Source organism: Platichthys flesus, chromosome 7, assembly GCF_949316205.1.
Source record: "Platichthys flesus chromosome 7, fPlaFle2.1, whole genome shotgun sequence".
Classification (NCBI taxonomy): domain Eukaryota; kingdom Metazoa; phylum Chordata; class Actinopteri; order Pleuronectiformes; family Pleuronectidae; genus Platichthys; species Platichthys flesus.
Genome location: NC_084951.1, coordinates 16,799,653 through 16,814,843, shown reverse-complemented (window position 1 = coordinate 16,814,843; position 15,191 = coordinate 16,799,653). Strand labels below are relative to the sequence as shown.

Genomic DNA, 15,191 nt, shown 5'->3' with positions numbered 1-15,191 from the left:
AAGAAAGTAGGGCAGACAGGCCTTACACGAGTTCTAGTTACACTGTTATGTCATATTCAGAAAGGAAAGTGCCATATAAATGTATATAAATGTGCAATCTCCCACACGAGGAGGATCTGCAATCCGACAGGCTTCAACTGTCAACAGGCCAACAGCAGGCAGGTTATTAATAACGCCGCCTGGTTGTGTGTCTGTCTGTGTGTATGGAGTAACCAGGGCTCTCCTGATACTGAACACCACTTTTCTTTGTTCCAGCTCTAATGTCCCGTGGCTCATTAGGCCTTAGCAAAGCACCAGGGCCAGCTAAAGGGCACCCCCACCAAAATTGGAAAACACAGGGAGCTCTGCAGTGTACACAAATACAAATACACAATGTGCAAGGTGAACATTGGTGTCTGTATGAATCAGAGTGCAGGGTCGCACTGAGGCCCAGTGTGCATGTGCCCGTGAGCAATCAATCTATGAAATCATCCTGCATCGATATAGCCCTCTGCTGAGGCCATTGTGGGGGAGGGTAAATTGGTTTTGTGTGTGTGTGTGTGTGTGTGTGTGTGTTTGTGTGTGTGTGAGTGAGTGTATTTGCAGACAGAAAATAGCTTTCTGCACTGCAGATGTAATAACTTCGAGGCATGCGGGAGAGGGTGGGAGGGATGGAGCGAGGGAGGGGAGGGAGGGAGGAGGCAGTTCAATTACAATTTCCTCCCCTCCCTCGGTCTCACTCCATGCCAAGTAATTAATTTCAGAGGCAATTACCAAAAGGACTGCAGCCTGCTCGCCTAACTCGAATGGATGAGCTGTCACTGCCTTGTGTGTGTCCTTGTTGTGAGAGAGAGATGCTTCATAGACTCACAAACAACAACCTAAACCCACATGGATGATGAGCAGAAACACACAAAAACAAACACACCGACATTCCTGCACTGATATCTTACAACACATCTGAATCCAAATACGTGCTGAGGCGATCATCGTTATGATCACAGCAATCTTTTATAATTAAGATCTGTGTGGGATGAGATGAGTTGAAAGGATGTAAAGTGATGGTCTTTATCGTATCATTGCAATTACATCACATTTCGTCTTCAAACAGATTGTCGTTGTCTGAATGTTTATTTTTAATCACAAAAGTCTGATGTAGCAGTAGAGCGTGCCTGCGGACTCTTATCTAACTGTGATGGAATTACTCGCAATTATGCTGCCTCCCCACTGGTGCAGCCCGGAGCGACAGAGTTCCTGACCAAAACGGGAATCGCACAATGCAACATTCATAGCTTCTCATTCAAAGTGAGCGAGGCCCTGAAAAGTGATTTCAAGATATTTCGGCTAGGTCAGACAAAGCAGTGGCCCCTGTTACGCCACATGCACTCACTCTGTGAACGTGGGGGCGGAGGTAAGGCCGAACCCATTACAATTGCTCAAAGTTCAGAACCAGAATTGGACATGAAATTAGAAATAGTTGGGGAAAAGTGCTGCTAATGCAAATGACATGGAATTGACCTCCACTGTGAGAGAGAGAGTTATGAGGAACTGACAGGTGAAACTCATTTATTATTGTGTCCTAATGATGAGACATTAACACAGAGAAAATAAAACATAAGGGGGGGGGGGGATTGTTTACCTGCTGATGTGTTCATTCCAAAACAACAACAGACGAATTAGTGACAACGTTGATTACTGGATTTCAGTATAAATCATATGCTACACTACGCAATAGTTAACCATTTTGTTGTTGTTGGTGTATCAGTGTTGGCCGGTGCAGACACAAGCTGTCTGTGAGGTTGGGAAAATAGAGCGTGGAGGGATTGTGGTTGTCTGAGGCCCCTGATCAGGCAAAAATAATGTCAAAGTAAATACACCGATATTGATTAGCTTCTAGTCCCCTAAGTCTGCAGCATGTGACATGGTCGTCTTTACGCTGGCTGCATGGTGAACAGAGCAGTCCACACCTGCTGTAGTCAGCAAATCCCTTCTGACCTGAGCCTATTCACTGAAATTCTGGTTAATTCATCTCAGAGGAGTGTGAGGACTGTGTTATGTTGCTCACTCAGTTTCCTCGGAGAGGATCAGCGGTTAGTATCCAAGAAGAAACATAACTGATCGTACAAATCATTGAGTTGCCTTTTAGTTAAAAGAATTATGTGACTCTTAGCTCTAAGTCCATAACAATCTGTAGTTTGCTTTGAGGTAGATGAGCGTCTCCAGGTTCTTTGGTAAGATGCGGCTTCTCTCTGGCCGCAGGCAGATCTCAGCAGTAGTGAATATGTTCCCCACCACAGTGCCACAAGCAGGTATGGTGAACGCCCTCTTGGCCACCTGAGCAAGCAGAGGAAAGTCGATAGCTTTACGCCGCCAGTAATGCAAAGCATCTTCATCTGTTGGTTCCTCTCGTAGATATATGCTTAACTCCTGCTCCAGGCTCTTGGCCTGTGTTGCAGGTCTCTGCTTGATGAAAGAGAACAACTTGCAGGGCCGAGAAAGTGAGGAAACCGGCGATGGAGCAGGAGATGGAGCAGGAGGAGTCTGGGATTGAGGGTGTAGTTCTGTGTTGATATCTAAGAGGCTGGAGGCTGCAGAATGTTTGGATAACTCCTCTATTAGAACCTGTCTGTGCCAGTCAGGGTTGCTGCTCCAAGTGAGCTTGAACTGGGGGTCCAGAGTGGTGGCAGTGATGTAGAGGGGGTCCTCCAGGATGGGGGCCAACCAACGCTCTACAGCCTGGCTGAAGGCCACCAGGAGAGAGGGGCAGTTGGGGGTTGACGTCTCAGAGAGATGTTTACGAAGACCCAGGACACACGGCAGCCCCAAGCTGATGGACACATGTCGTTCTGCCTGGAGGTCATTCTGTCTGTCTCCGTGCACCATGTCCCAGGCCTCAGTGAAGGGCTCCAAAGTGTCAGTGAGCTCTCTCAGGAGGGCTCTCTCTGAGGTGCCCGGGGCAAGCTCCCCTGGACCACTCATCTCCTCTAGGAACTCCACTGAGTCCAGCAGCCGGCGAAGCACCTGCATCAACAATTGAAAAACACACTTGAGTGTGTTCATGCAGAAAAGCTACAATTTTAAACCTTTATAAAACCACACCATTCATTGAAAATAATGTTTTATATACACATACTATGGTAACACTAACATATAAGCCTTGCATGATGTAGTTGGAAAACATACTGGGACATTTAAATTTGATTAGTAATGTATTTTTTACAAAAACTCCTAACTCACTGATTGGTGCAACTGAGAGTGACAATATAACATATATGTAAAAAAAAAAAGGTTTCCTTATACCTACTTTTGATATACAAAGTATTTTATTAATTATTTATAAACTACTACTACTGTACCACATACCTTCAGCTGAGCAGCCCAGTCTCTCACTGCAGAGGGGGCATTTCCTGTTCCCCCCATCATCAGTCCAGTACCATCGAACACCTGGCTGAGTTTCTCAGGTGGGACGGCAGAGGTAATGTAGTTATAGAAACTGGCAGCCTTGGCCAGTGTGGAGGAGAGCTGCGGACAGGAGCGCAGCCCCTCCCTGACACACTGTTCCAGAGAGCGAGAGAAACAGTCCACCCGACGAACACCCAGACCCTGCTCCCAGGAGTCCTCCCATCCCTCTTCATCCGCCCCATCACCATGACCATTCCTGATCCCTTCCTCTGCGTCGTTACCATTGTCCACCCCCTCTTCACTGCTGTCATCTCGGACGCCAGCGAGATGAGGTGACACCGAGAAACCGGGAAGACAACATGGCTTTACGGTTGCTGTGGCCAGAAAAGGGTCCGCGACGACACGAAACACTCTCCCTGACACCCCGTGAGAGTGGCACACGTCATCAAATTCTGACAGGACACGATTGCCAGAGGTGCCGCCAGACAGGGGTAGGCACGCCAGCAGGGCTGAACGCATCTGCCAATCCGATGAGAGAAAATGGCAGGTGACACCGAGGAAACTGCAGAGAGAGAAGAGATGGCAGTGAGAGAATCAAAGTTGGAATCAAGTTGTTTTTTGGCTAATTTTACCTCCGTACCCTGAGGTGGATCCAGAAAAGCCCCTCCAGACATCCAGGCTGAGGCTGAGGGCGTGTGCCGAGGCCAGGGCCTGACGGGTGGTCAGCTGGACTTGATAGGCATAGGCAGGGAGGAGCTGGCTCCGGATGTAGTGCTGATGCTCTGGGGTGTAGCGTGGCTCCAAGAACTGCAGCAGCTCCCTGAAACCTTGGTTTTCCACTATGGACACTGGCTGCAGGTCAAGCACTATCATCTTGGCTATAGCCTCTGAGATCAACACCTATGGCGACAAAGACCATGTGTAAATGACCCTTAATACGGCAGATGATTTCATTGCAATGGCACATTAGATAATACAGGGTTAAATCAACAGTGGGACAGCTATTTGCATCTCGAGTGGTGTATGACTGCACCTGACGTGGGTCATGTCTGTCAAACTTGCTCGCCCCTCCTCCAGAGCCTCCTCCTACGCCTCCGTCCAGAGTTCCCATTCCTCCAACTCCAGCACCTCCCCTTCCTCCTCCTCCTCCTCCACCTCCAGTAGTGATGGGAACACTGAAGCGGGAATTCCCTCGATTGCTGGTGAATGTGTGCAGGGAACCAGAGGAGTAACCCTCTCTCTTCATATCCTTCCTTTTCACAAAGTCATCATACATGGCCTGGTGCTTCCGCTAAAGGGGACAGTGGCACAGGAGTGTTATTGATTGACATGTAGAATATTTATTTAATGCCTTGGTTCATATATATATTCACTGTTGTGATGTCTATACTTCTGTGGAGAAGGATACAATATGGACTAATCTGACTCATAGATTTGATTTCTAACAATTTCCTATTATTTGCTTTAGTTTTTTCCCATTTTTAAAGGTTAAGGGTATAGCCTTTAGGGACATCTAGTGGTGAAGTTGCATGTTGCAGCTGAATACACCTCACTTCACCCTCATCTTCCAAACATGAAAATGAACCTGTGGTAGCCTTCATTTGTCATAACGAAAAGGTTTTGGTTTGTCCAGTCTGGACACTATAAAAAACATGGCGGCCTCCGTGGAGAGAACACACTCCTGATGTAAATATGAAGTATTTAAATACAATTCAGGGGTAAAGAAAACAACAATTTGTTCACTTTAGAAGATCACACGCTGGTGAAAACCTCACTAGGATTATTTTATATTAAATTTCTGCCAATAGATCCCTTTCACCTAAATCTTAAACACTGATCCTTTAACTTGTCAAGCTCCTTTTGACTGCGTTAAAGGACTCCTATATAAATAAAGTTGATCATAACTATTATAAAAAAGATGCCGTTATAGTGAGAATTTGCATGTGCGCCCTGACTCGAGGTCTGAACTAAGGAGGAAAGCCTCATCCTGACTCCATGTGTTCGAACTGATGAGGAGGCCTCTCCTGAAGTCTGCATTTGACTGATAAATACAGCTTCTCTCTGAATAGTGCAGTTATTCTGATCTGTTTTGTTTTTGTTGCAATAAGCTCACTCGGGTGCACCACACAGAAATATGTCAGGACTGAGAACAAGTGCAGAGGATCCGTCCCCTCGTGTTTAAAACCACATAACATCTTATTTTGAAGTAATTACCTTGAGATGCGTTACGAAGTTGGACGTGACGCTGCGCTTCGCCTGGATCCTGGTGCCACAAGCCTTGCAGTTGGACTCGATTTTGCCATTTTCGCCCTCGAACACAATATTGAAGTAATCCAGGATGGACACCTTCGCGACCGACGCCATTGGAGCCGATCCTTCCTCTGCACTGGAGCACAAATCAACTTGCGGTCTGAGTCCGAGGTATCAGCCTCACCTCGGCTCCGATCATGGGCGCATGCAGGCCGGCGTGTTTACCTCCCAATCCCCGGCTCAGACATTCGCCGACAAAACGTCGCTGCCGGTCGAGCGGACAAAGGGGGAACCGGGTTCTCGAAGCGGCAGTTGCGGAGGTTTATTCACGTCCGGAATCGGTCGCGATCGGGCCACGGAGGCTGCGGATGTTCCGGGAGCATCAATGATAATGTGACGGCGAGGACACATCCGCCGTGGCCGCGCTGCAATCGGAGGCAGCGCGCCGTGTTTTCATGGAGGCGTGTGGACTGTGGTGTCATCAGAGCAGGAAGTGCACACAATACACGGGAGTTTCATGTCCCTCCCATCCCGACACTTCCCGGTAATGTTCGTCTGTGCCCGGTAAACACACACCGGTGCTGGGATCTCCGGGTGGTGGTGCTCTTTCAAATTACTCCCACTATGTCCTTATAATAACAGCAGGTATTTATTCATATATTCCTGTCCCGGGGAGAGTAGACTTTCCTTGCTGATAATATGCTTTCAGAGGGATGTTTTGTCTTTATTGTTTACTGTTTTCTTGTCCTGTCATATTTCGAACACGCCTTGCAACCTTGATTATATAAGTGCTGTGGAAATAAAGTTGGGTTATTCTATTATTATTATATAGCGACATTTCTTATATGATTTGATATTAAGACTATTTCTGTATTTCAATGTAATGAAAAAGAAATTGTAGAAAGTCTTATTGTAATTATTTATTTGAAAAACAAGAAAACAGCATAAATACTGTAGGAAAGACAATTTGGTACAACTTTCTAATAAGAAAAACACCTTAAAAAGATTTAAGGTGTTGTAACACTGTTTTTAATTAATGGTTGATAAATACTAACTATATAGTTATTAAGATATTTGTGTTGTAAAGTTGTTGTGAATGGCCTCACAAAGTTAAGATAATTTAACATATTTTGTAAAGTAATGACAGAAAGGGCTTGGAACAATCTAAACTGAAATAAATAGAGAAGAATAAAAAATTTGCGGCACAAAACAAGACATCAAAAAGTAACATTTAACATAGCCAATAAGTAAATGACAGGCTAATAAATATCTATGCCCCATTTAATTTATTAAGGCCTGGAGAGAATCTGGTCCAAAGTCTTTTTATTTAGCTTCCCAACTTTATATTAAACAAAAGTAAATCCAGAGAATTACAAAACTTAGTTAGACTGATCTTCATCAGTAAATAAATGATCATAACACCTTTGCCTCCTTATCAGAAAGTAATACTGATCATTTATTAAAAAGGTTCAAGCAGGTTCTGTTTATATTATATATTATATCATAGTAATTTATTCGTCAACAACACAGATTTAATTGATCCTGAGAAATAACATCCATTCAATACAAGTTACACATTAATGAATTCTAACAGCACAAAACATTATCCTCAATCATCTAGAGGGAGCAGCTACATTTGTGATCTTCACTTAGAAATATGCCAGTTAAGGTCCACTGGGCCTTAAAGGTCCACCTACTGACTCCAGTCACTCTGTCTCCGTGGCCACAGGCTCCTGTCAGACCATCGCCTGCTCTTCCTCGACAGTGTTACTTCACCGTCTGTTCAACCTGAGCGGCTGAGGTCTTCTTCTGCAGAATGTGTTTGTCTCTCATGCAGCTCTTCAGTTCCTCTCTGCTGTTTAAAACTGCAGTCTGCAGGGTTGCAATCTCAGCGGAGAGCTCGATAACTATAGAGAACGAAAGAGAGAAGAGTTTTAATCTTGCACACATCCATGAAAATATGACTGTCACCAATGAAATTGCATTGTTCTTATATACCTAATTAGGGATAATATGATCTAGAGATGATACAATGATATATTATATAAGTAACTTTTAGTCCTTATATGAGCTAATCTTTGTTGACTGTTGACTGCAGCAGGACAATAAAATAGTTTACATCTGTATCCAAGCAGATGCATCAACATATAAATATGTGTAGTTATCTGCATATAAATATCTGAATCCCTCTATTGTTGTGAGTAGCCAGTATCCCTGAGAGCTCATCACATAGCAACTAAAGAAAAACACAGAAATCGTATCTTCACCAATCAGATACCATAATCTATGCAGCAGAAGATGTTTTCTCCATTTGCATGTGTTTTGTCTGTTTGCATAGATTTTCTTAAGTCATAGTATGTGGAGCTATCAGGACCTCCTAAGCATAATTTCATTAGTATTTGAATTGCAGGTGTAGTTAACACAAACACTACATGTACAGCAAATATCTGAAATAATATCTGAACACTGCAGTCAGAGTGTTAAAAGAAAAATCAAGCATTCGCTCTTTTTCAAGCGGTTGATGTTGATGCAGATATTTTCTCCATTTGCCTGTGCTTGGTCTATTTGCCTGTGTTGAGCTGCAGTGTGTCGAGCTCTCAGAGCCACTGTGAGGAGGTGGTGAAAGGAACAAAACCAATCTATGTCCTCTGCCATATCCACATACATCTAGAGCTAATCCCATATTACTACCTTTAATATGGTTTCACCTTACAACAAAACAACATTAAAACATACTTTTTTATCACATACCTTGCTTGAATGATGACTGTGCTTGTTTAAGAGATTGTGGCACCAGGATACCGAACCATCTCAGTGGGTCTTGCTGAGGATTCGGTTCACTTCTCTTTACTGGAGTTACTTCAGGAGCTGTCTGGCTACTTGCTTCATCATTTCCCTTTTTTTCAGCGACAACGTTTTTCGGTTTGTTTCTTCTCCTGACACCTGAGAAATGAAATCATATTAGGACTTTGAAAATAATCATAATAATGAGGGATGTAAACAGGGTCTATTTTTGACCACTCACCTTCCTCTTGAGGTCCAATTTCCTCTATAGACTTCACATTTGTTCCAGACTCTGTACTTTGTGTAACTCTTTCTGTGCAGAACTCCACCTCACCATTGTCCAGGGTTCTGCAACACAGGAATTCCAGTCCAAAAAGGCTTTCCAAAACTGACAGTGCACAACAAATCCCTTGGAACAGTAATCCTCTGATAGTTTACCTCGTGTGAACACAGACCAGTGGCTCGATTTCACTCGCATACTGAAGTGCAGAGACTTGCTTGTTTCCCATGGAATATCGTGCCTTGGATGTGGAAAACCATCCCTATGGAGAGCATGGAGAGGAAACTTCCCATTTCATATAGACTTTGAAGAGGACACAAGCTTAACTGGAAGTTTTTAAATCAAAAGATAAATGAGATAGATAACGCTGAACCATCAGTAAAATCGCAAATAAGGAAAAAGTATCATGCTGCTAAGGTTAGAGTTAAAAACATTCAGACTACAAAATTACTCTCATAAATTCTGTAAGGCAGCCTTAGGTACCTTGGTGCTACACAAATCAAATGAATTATTATTATTATTATCCATCAGATACCATCAGAGAAGTGTGATTGGTCCCAGATTCACTGCATCATGGCCCAAATCATACAGCCACATTCACACAAGGCTGTATTGAAAATACTATACTTTGAGCAAAACTATTATTCTCGTAATTTTACAAATCTCTCAATTATTTTCTTATTAATCTCTTGATCGGTTTGTCTAGTTAACATTAGAACATTTTCGAAAATAATCCCAAAGTCCAAATTTAATGAGTCTGGACAACAACCACAAATGAAGACGAGGTAAAACAGCGAATCCTCAGAGTCGATCAACAAATTGATAAGTCCTCAGTAATTTATGATCAACACAGGTTGTTTGGCAGATGGTCTGATGGTGGCTCGCATGCTACGAGGTTTTCTTTGCTACCTGCTCGATGAGAGAGTTGAGAGCGGCTTGCTTCTCCTCCAGTGACTCCAGCTGCTCCATGAAGCGGAGCAGCTTCACGTCCAGGGACAGAGAACACTCCTCCAGCTCTGACAGCCCCATGTCGGCTTTTAGTCGAGGATCGAGTCCTTTTTAAATCAACCTTTACCGCTGCCGTTGTCACTAAATATCCACCGATCAACGCTTCCTCTATCACTCTACTACTTCCGCGTCATGTGACACACGTCGTCACATGATTTAGATCACGTGCACGTTAAGTTCCCCACAATAGCAAAGTAAAACAACGAAATGTAATGTTTTATAATAATTCAATAAGGAACTTGTATTAGGACGATACTTATCTAAACAATGTTACAAAGAACTTAACAAAATCCATGGCAAAAATGAGCGAAGTAATGTAAAGGTTGTTTGATTTTAAGATCCAAGTCATAACGTGATTATGTCAAATCAAAATAAAACTGTATATGATATATTTCGGTATTGCAAAAAAAAAGATGGCGCACTGACAGGTTGTTATAAAAACTGAATGTAGCAGGTTTTCAAATGAGCAAAAAGGTAGTTCCCATACCGGGAGTCGAACCCGGGCCGCCTGGGTGAAAACCAGGAATCCTAACCGCTAGACCATATGGGACTGGTGCAAAATAAGCTGAGATTTATTGATAATATAGTTACATTAAATACTTTCTGGACACGTTGCACAGTAACTTTATTCCTGCTGTTTGGTGTTTACATGTGAAAATTATGGAGGACCGTTATGGAGGACCATACATATGGAGGACCATACATATATTGGACAACAGCATTGAGAGGCAGAAGTAGTAGGGCTGGATCATTACACTCCTGTGACCAATCCTGCATGAGACTGCGGTTAGGCCCGCCTTTAGCATTAGCATAAGGACACTGCAAATGAAAAGGTAATGTATCAGGGAAAAAATAAATGTCTAATATATTTAAGACATTTCTTTTGACATTTCTTTTGGTATTAACATATTTATTTATTTATTTCTGTATTAATGTATTTATTTCCTTTTTTATTTATTTATATATTTATTTATTTCTGTATTTATTTATACATTTATTTATTTATTTTTACTTAAGTCATGTATGGTCCTCCATACCATAAAGTATACGTCTAGTATGGTATGGAGTCTACAGCTGCAGAAAAAAATAACAACAGGCTGCACCTCCATCGCTCAAGGCTGAGTACTTATACGTCTGTTTTCACAATGAGCGTATCCCTCCCCGTAGCTTGCCGTGATCGTATAGTGGTTAGTACTCTGCGTTGTGGCCGCAGCAACCCCGGTTCGAATCCGGGTCACGGCAGGGTCAATACCCTGACACGGCTGGGGAGATCTTTTTATATTTACAATCGTTTCAGCAACAAGGACAACGAGCATTTTAACGGCGAAGTAAAGTTTTACGCTAAGTATATTTTGTAATATATTCATTGTAGTATGAATGATACTAAAAGATGTGATACTGGGAGTACTGTTTATACAAGACAATACATCTATCTATCTATCAAACACTTGAAGTAACTTTTTACACCAATCAATATATTATCTATTTATCTGTCTGTCCATATTTAAAAGAATACTATTTGACTGTAAGGTGTAATGCAGTACAGTATGTGAGTAAATGTATTTTCTACCATGGGAAATATCTCATTGTCAAATATTTAAATTATTATGATTCAATATGAAGTAATGTAATGTTATTTTATTATAGTATAATAATATATATATATATATATTCACAGAGTTTTACTTCACCCCTCACACACTGTTGAAATCGTTTATGACACATGGTTTCACAACAAAAGGGGACGGTCTTTTTGAATAAGAGGCACGATCTCATTGGTAGTTGCCAACGCCTACGTCAATGTTCCGAGATGAGGAGCCAATCAACTCACCGGCCGATCGCATGTGCTGCTAGCTCTATGCATATTGTCCTCTGATTGGTGTTTAGAATAACAAATCCCCGCCCCCTACTCGAGTGACTTCCGTGTTTCAAACGTCCATCCTGGCTTGAGCGGAATGTAGTTAAGTCAGCTGTGGACTGCTGCATCTCTAAGACATAGTATTTTATATAACACGGAGGTCAGACTCTGTGCAGCGGGACACTTCCGTTGATTTGCATCACTGGTAAGGACAAACATTGATTATCGATTGATTGACTTTATTATCAGCTCCTCAAAATAAAACCTCTAATAATCTGGTTTATGCATATGTTGCCAATTAAATAATCTCAGTTCAAGTGCAATGCAGACAGTTCTTATTCATGAGTTAAACCAACTTATGTTTATTATTTTTAATATCACATTGTTGGAATCAGTCACCTGTTGTGGTTGTTAATGAATAATGTCTTTAGACAGATCATGGACGCCTCTGCAGCATCTGGAGTCCCTCATCCCTTCTGGCCGCGGGACCTCTTGATTCCCACTTATGTTGCCAATGACCGTTCAATGTCAGAGATCCTGGTGTTTCTGTTTTCTGTGTCCGGGCTGTTCCTGCTTGTGACCTGGCTGATCACCGGCCGGAGAGGGGCCGCTGGCAGGCTGGGGACATGGAGGCGTCTGGCTCTGTGCTGGTTTGCCGTCTGTGGCTTCATCCACTCTACCATCGAGGGCTGGTTCTCACTGTACTACGACATTATTCCAGGAGATCAGAGCTTCCTGTCACAGCTGTGTGAGTACAGACACAATACATGTTTTAGAATAAAGAGCATGCTGCATTTTGGAGGTTTTACTAAGTTAATACTGTATGTTTGACCGTTTTCTCTCACAGGGAAGGAGTACTCCAAAGGAGACAGTCGATATGTGATGTGAGTGACCTCGCACAGAACTTGTGTTAAACTTGTGCATAAAAAGAAGGCGCAATTCTGTAACTCATCTCACACTGTGTATTTCTTTTTTTATGTAGAGCTGATAACTTCACAGTCTGCATGGAGACAGTGACTGCTTGGTTATGGGGGCCTTTCAGCTTTTGGGTTGTGTTTGCATTCTTAACGAACAAGCCCTACAGATATGTGCTGCAGCTCATCGTCTCATTAGGTAAGAAATCGGTGCAATTTTAAATACATCCTTAGAATATCACAGAGAGTTTACTTTATTTTACCTATCTTGCTAATAAGTGGAACCACAACATATAAGTCCCTAGAGGTGTTGTAATATCTATCTTATGCTGGGAGTTTACACACAATATGATTCCAGGTCAGCTGTATGGAGTGGTGCTCTACTTTTTCACCGAGCACCGAGATGGCTACACTCACAGCGAGCTGGGACATCCCATCTACTTCTGGTTCTACTTTGTGTTCATGAATCTCCTGTGGTTCTTCATCCCGCTGGTGCTCATCGTGGATGCATGGAGACAGATGTCAACAGCCCAGACACACAGAGACAACACAAAGTCCAAGAGGAAATGAGGGCAACACACTGAGCTGATCTTGGGACACTGACTGGAGAAGATACATGAGGCAAGGACATTTGGAGGCAGCATAAACTTTATCTTGATGAAAAAAAAAGAGGAGGCAAAAGTAACTTCTGGATTTGGACCTGCCACATCGGCCTTGTTGTGACTGATGCATTGTATTTTAGCTCGAAATACCAACCGAATGCAAAGAATTGTATTTTAAAGTGCAACGTGTTCCCTGTAACAATTGGAACTTTTCTTCTGGCTTTGTTGAGCCTCAGATAAAGGCTCAACAAATATAAATAATTCATCTTTTTCTTTTCATTTTATATAACCTGATGACTGGACTTAAAATGCCTCACGCAATATAAATGACATGTTGACACAGAAAAAGTATTGAAGTATTTTGTTGATTCTTTTTTTCCCATATAGTTAATTCAAGAGCTGAGGACGTACACAACATTTTAAATTGTTAAATGGGTGTAACCAACCTTCCTGTTCAACCCAACAGCTGCAACATTTGAGAAAGTTGATTTACCAGGATGAACATAAAAATGTACTTTTGAATGGAACATATAGAATTTTTAACACCAATGTAATATCGCAACAGATGTTTTGAAAATGTCTCTTGATAAGTCCTTAATTCTCTGACCTCTTGACCTCCATACACTTTTCTCAATCACCACCACCTCATCCATGTTAGTCGATGTGACATCGAGCAAAAAGTACACGTCAAACAGATTTTGGGATGTGACTGGGTGATGAACTGACAGAGGAGAGAACTGCAGGGTAGGTGGCTGAAAGCTGGTGTCTTAAACTGCCTCATATGCTACAGGTTCAGTGTGTAAGATTTAGGTGAAAGGGGTCTATTGTCAGTAATTGAATATACAATTAACCAGAGTAATGTTTTAACTAGTGTGCAATCCTTTAAACTGTATATTTACATCTGCAGCTGGTCCTCTCTAAGAAGGCCACCATGGTCTCTACAGTAGCCCAAACTGGACAACTGATGGTTCCAACAGGTTCTCTTCCGTGTTTCGAAGGGGGTGGGGCCTGCAACATGAAACTTCACAACTAGATTTCACTAAATAGGGGTACATGTATTATCTGGCCGCCCCCTTGTGGCGGCAGCAGGTTATTGATCACGGCTACCTGTAGACAAATTTGAGCTCCTCTCAGCTCCCACTGTCCTGTGATCAGGTATTCGATCTTTATCGAGTGATCATCTCTCTCTGTGTTGTGTGCATTATATCCTGATAGGTGGGAGGGTGACGTTGAGGCGTGTTGCGTGTCTTGCGTGCGTCCGTGCAACACGAGTATAACTTGGCCTTTAGCCGCGCAGCTTTTAAATGTGGATTTCACTGTAAACCAACAAATCCTGAGACTCAAGCCTCTCGCCGCTCTGACACTCTGTTTTACCATCATATGAAATAACAACAGGATGGTAAGTCTCAGTGTACATGAACTAATCTCCTCATGGCTGCTGCCTCCTAACGCACATTCTGGAAGAACTCTATCGTAGCTCTACTGCCACACACTGTCCTCTGTTCTGTCCGAGCTTGTCGTTATCTGCTCCATATTATCACGTGTAAGAAATATATACATTAATGTATATATTTGTAAAATACGGAGATAACTACAAGCAATCCGCCGAAATAGCTCAGTTGGGAGAGCGTTAGACTGAAGATCTAAAGGTCCCTGGTTCGATCCCGGGTTTCGGCATGAGCTTTTTGACACAACGCGGCGCGTGGTTCGAGTCGGGAACCGTAGGTCGGGTGCGGTACCATGCGGCCAGGCAGAGGAACCACAACCTTTACATTTTCCAGGACTTATTGCAGGTACTGCAAACACAAACATTACAGTCCAGCAGTCGAGGATTACAATACTACAATATTAATAAATATGATCCCCGTGACATAATCAATTGAATTCCTGTAGTAAAAGAAGATAGCATAATCAGGAAGATGAAAAAAGTAAAAGTAAAAACACTCACTTCTGCTGAAAAATAGTCCCTGGGGTTTCGGCAGAAACACAATTTTAATCATTTATGTGAGGTTGCAGCTAAATGTTTGCAAATAGTGAGAAACGACCAGACAATTACCCAGCGATGCCTTCACAAACATATCGACCATTGTTTTGCCTGTAAAATTTGAAAATGT

At 42.6% G+C, this 15,191-nt stretch overlaps 3 protein-coding genes and 3 non-coding genes across 6 annotated transcripts; 3 read left to right on the top strand and 3 right to left on the bottom strand.

Moving 5' to 3' along the window:
• Positions 1-1,151: 1,151 nt before the first annotated feature.
• On the bottom strand, positions 1,152-6,435 carry si:dkey-109j17.5 (zinc finger BED domain-containing protein 4). Its single transcript, XM_062391077.1, has 5 exons — positions 5,596-6,435; positions 4,415-4,672; positions 4,022-4,281; positions 3,343-3,943; positions 1,152-3,000 (listed from the first exon to the last, which is right to left on the bottom strand). Exons 1-5 carry the CDS (start codon positions 5,743-5,745, stop codon positions 2,152-2,154), a joined length of 2,118 nt encoding a protein of 705 aa, XP_062247061.1. The 5' UTR covers positions 5,746-6,435; the 3' UTR covers positions 1,152-2,151.
• Positions 6,436-6,898: 463 nt separating this feature from the next.
• On the bottom strand, positions 6,899-9,827 carry ccdc115 (coiled-coil domain containing 115). The gene is made up of 5 exons (XM_062392788.1): positions 9,605-9,827; positions 8,854-8,957; positions 8,657-8,763; positions 8,383-8,574; positions 6,899-7,538 (listed from the first exon to the last, which is right to left on the bottom strand). Exons 1-5 carry the CDS (start codon positions 9,722-9,724, stop codon positions 7,399-7,401), a joined length of 663 nt encoding a protein of 220 aa, XP_062248772.1. The 5' UTR covers positions 9,725-9,827; the 3' UTR covers positions 6,899-7,398.
• Positions 9,828-10,181: 354 nt separating this feature from the next.
• trnae-uuc (transfer RNA glutamic acid (anticodon UUC)) lies at positions 10,182-10,253 on the bottom strand. The gene has a single exon. It is a non-coding gene; the product is annotated as a tRNA-Glu (tRNA).
• A 620-nt stretch (positions 10,254-10,873) lies between these two features.
• Positions 10,874-10,945, top strand: trnah-gug (transfer RNA histidin (anticodon GUG)). Its single transcript has one exon. It is a non-coding gene; the product is annotated as a tRNA-His (tRNA).
• Positions 10,946-11,609: 664 nt separating this feature from the next.
• On the top strand, positions 11,610-13,425 carry ebp (EBP cholestenol delta-isomerase). The gene is made up of 5 exons (XM_062392797.1): positions 11,610-11,766; positions 11,997-12,309; positions 12,409-12,445; positions 12,544-12,674; positions 12,834-13,425. Exons 2-5 carry the CDS (start codon positions 12,000-12,002, stop codon positions 13,043-13,045), a joined length of 690 nt encoding a protein of 229 aa, XP_062248781.1. The 5' UTR covers positions 11,610-11,766; positions 11,997-11,999; the 3' UTR covers positions 13,046-13,425.
• A 1,256-nt stretch (positions 13,426-14,681) lies between these two features.
• On the top strand, positions 14,682-14,754 carry trnaf-gaa (transfer RNA phenylalanine (anticodon GAA)). Its single transcript has one exon. It is a non-coding gene; the product is annotated as a tRNA-Phe (tRNA).
• The last annotated feature ends 437 nt before the right edge of the window (positions 14,755-15,191 follow it).

Coding starts and splice junctions, on each gene's coding strand:
- si:dkey-109j17.5 (XM_062391077.1), bottom strand. CDS start 5,745: ATGGCGTCGGTCGCGAAGGTGTCCATCCTGGATTACTTCAATATTGTG. Junction 4,673..5,595: donor ACTTCGTAACGCATCTCAAG/GTAATTACTTCA, acceptor TGTCCCCTTTAG/CGGAAGCACCAGGCCATGTA. Junction 3,001..3,342: donor ACTGGGCTGCTCAGCTGAAG/GTATGTGGTACA, acceptor TTGTTGATGCAG/GTGCTTCGCCGGCTGCTGGA.
- ccdc115 (XM_062392788.1), bottom strand. CDS start 9,724: ATGGGGCTGTCAGAGCTGGAGGAGTGTTCTCTGTCCCTGGACGTGAAG. Junction 8,764..8,853: donor CTGGTCTGTGTTCACACGAG/GTAAACTATCAG, acceptor CCTGTGTTGCAG/AACCCTGGACAATGGTGAGG. Junction 7,539..8,382: donor ACAGTCATCATTCAAGCAAG/GTATGTGATAAA, acceptor CGTTCTCTATAG/TTATCGAGCTCTCCGCTGAG.
- ebp (XM_062392797.1), top strand. CDS start 12,000: ATGGACGCCTCTGCAGCATCTGGAGTCCCTCATCCCTTCTGGCCGCGG. Junction 12,310..12,408: donor GAGCTTCCTGTCACAGCTGT/GTGAGTACAGAC, acceptor TTTCTCTCACAG/GGAAGGAGTACTCCAAAGGA. Junction 12,446..12,543: donor GGAGACAGTCGATATGTGAT/GTGAGTGACCTC, acceptor TTTTTTATGTAG/AGCTGATAACTTCACAGTCT.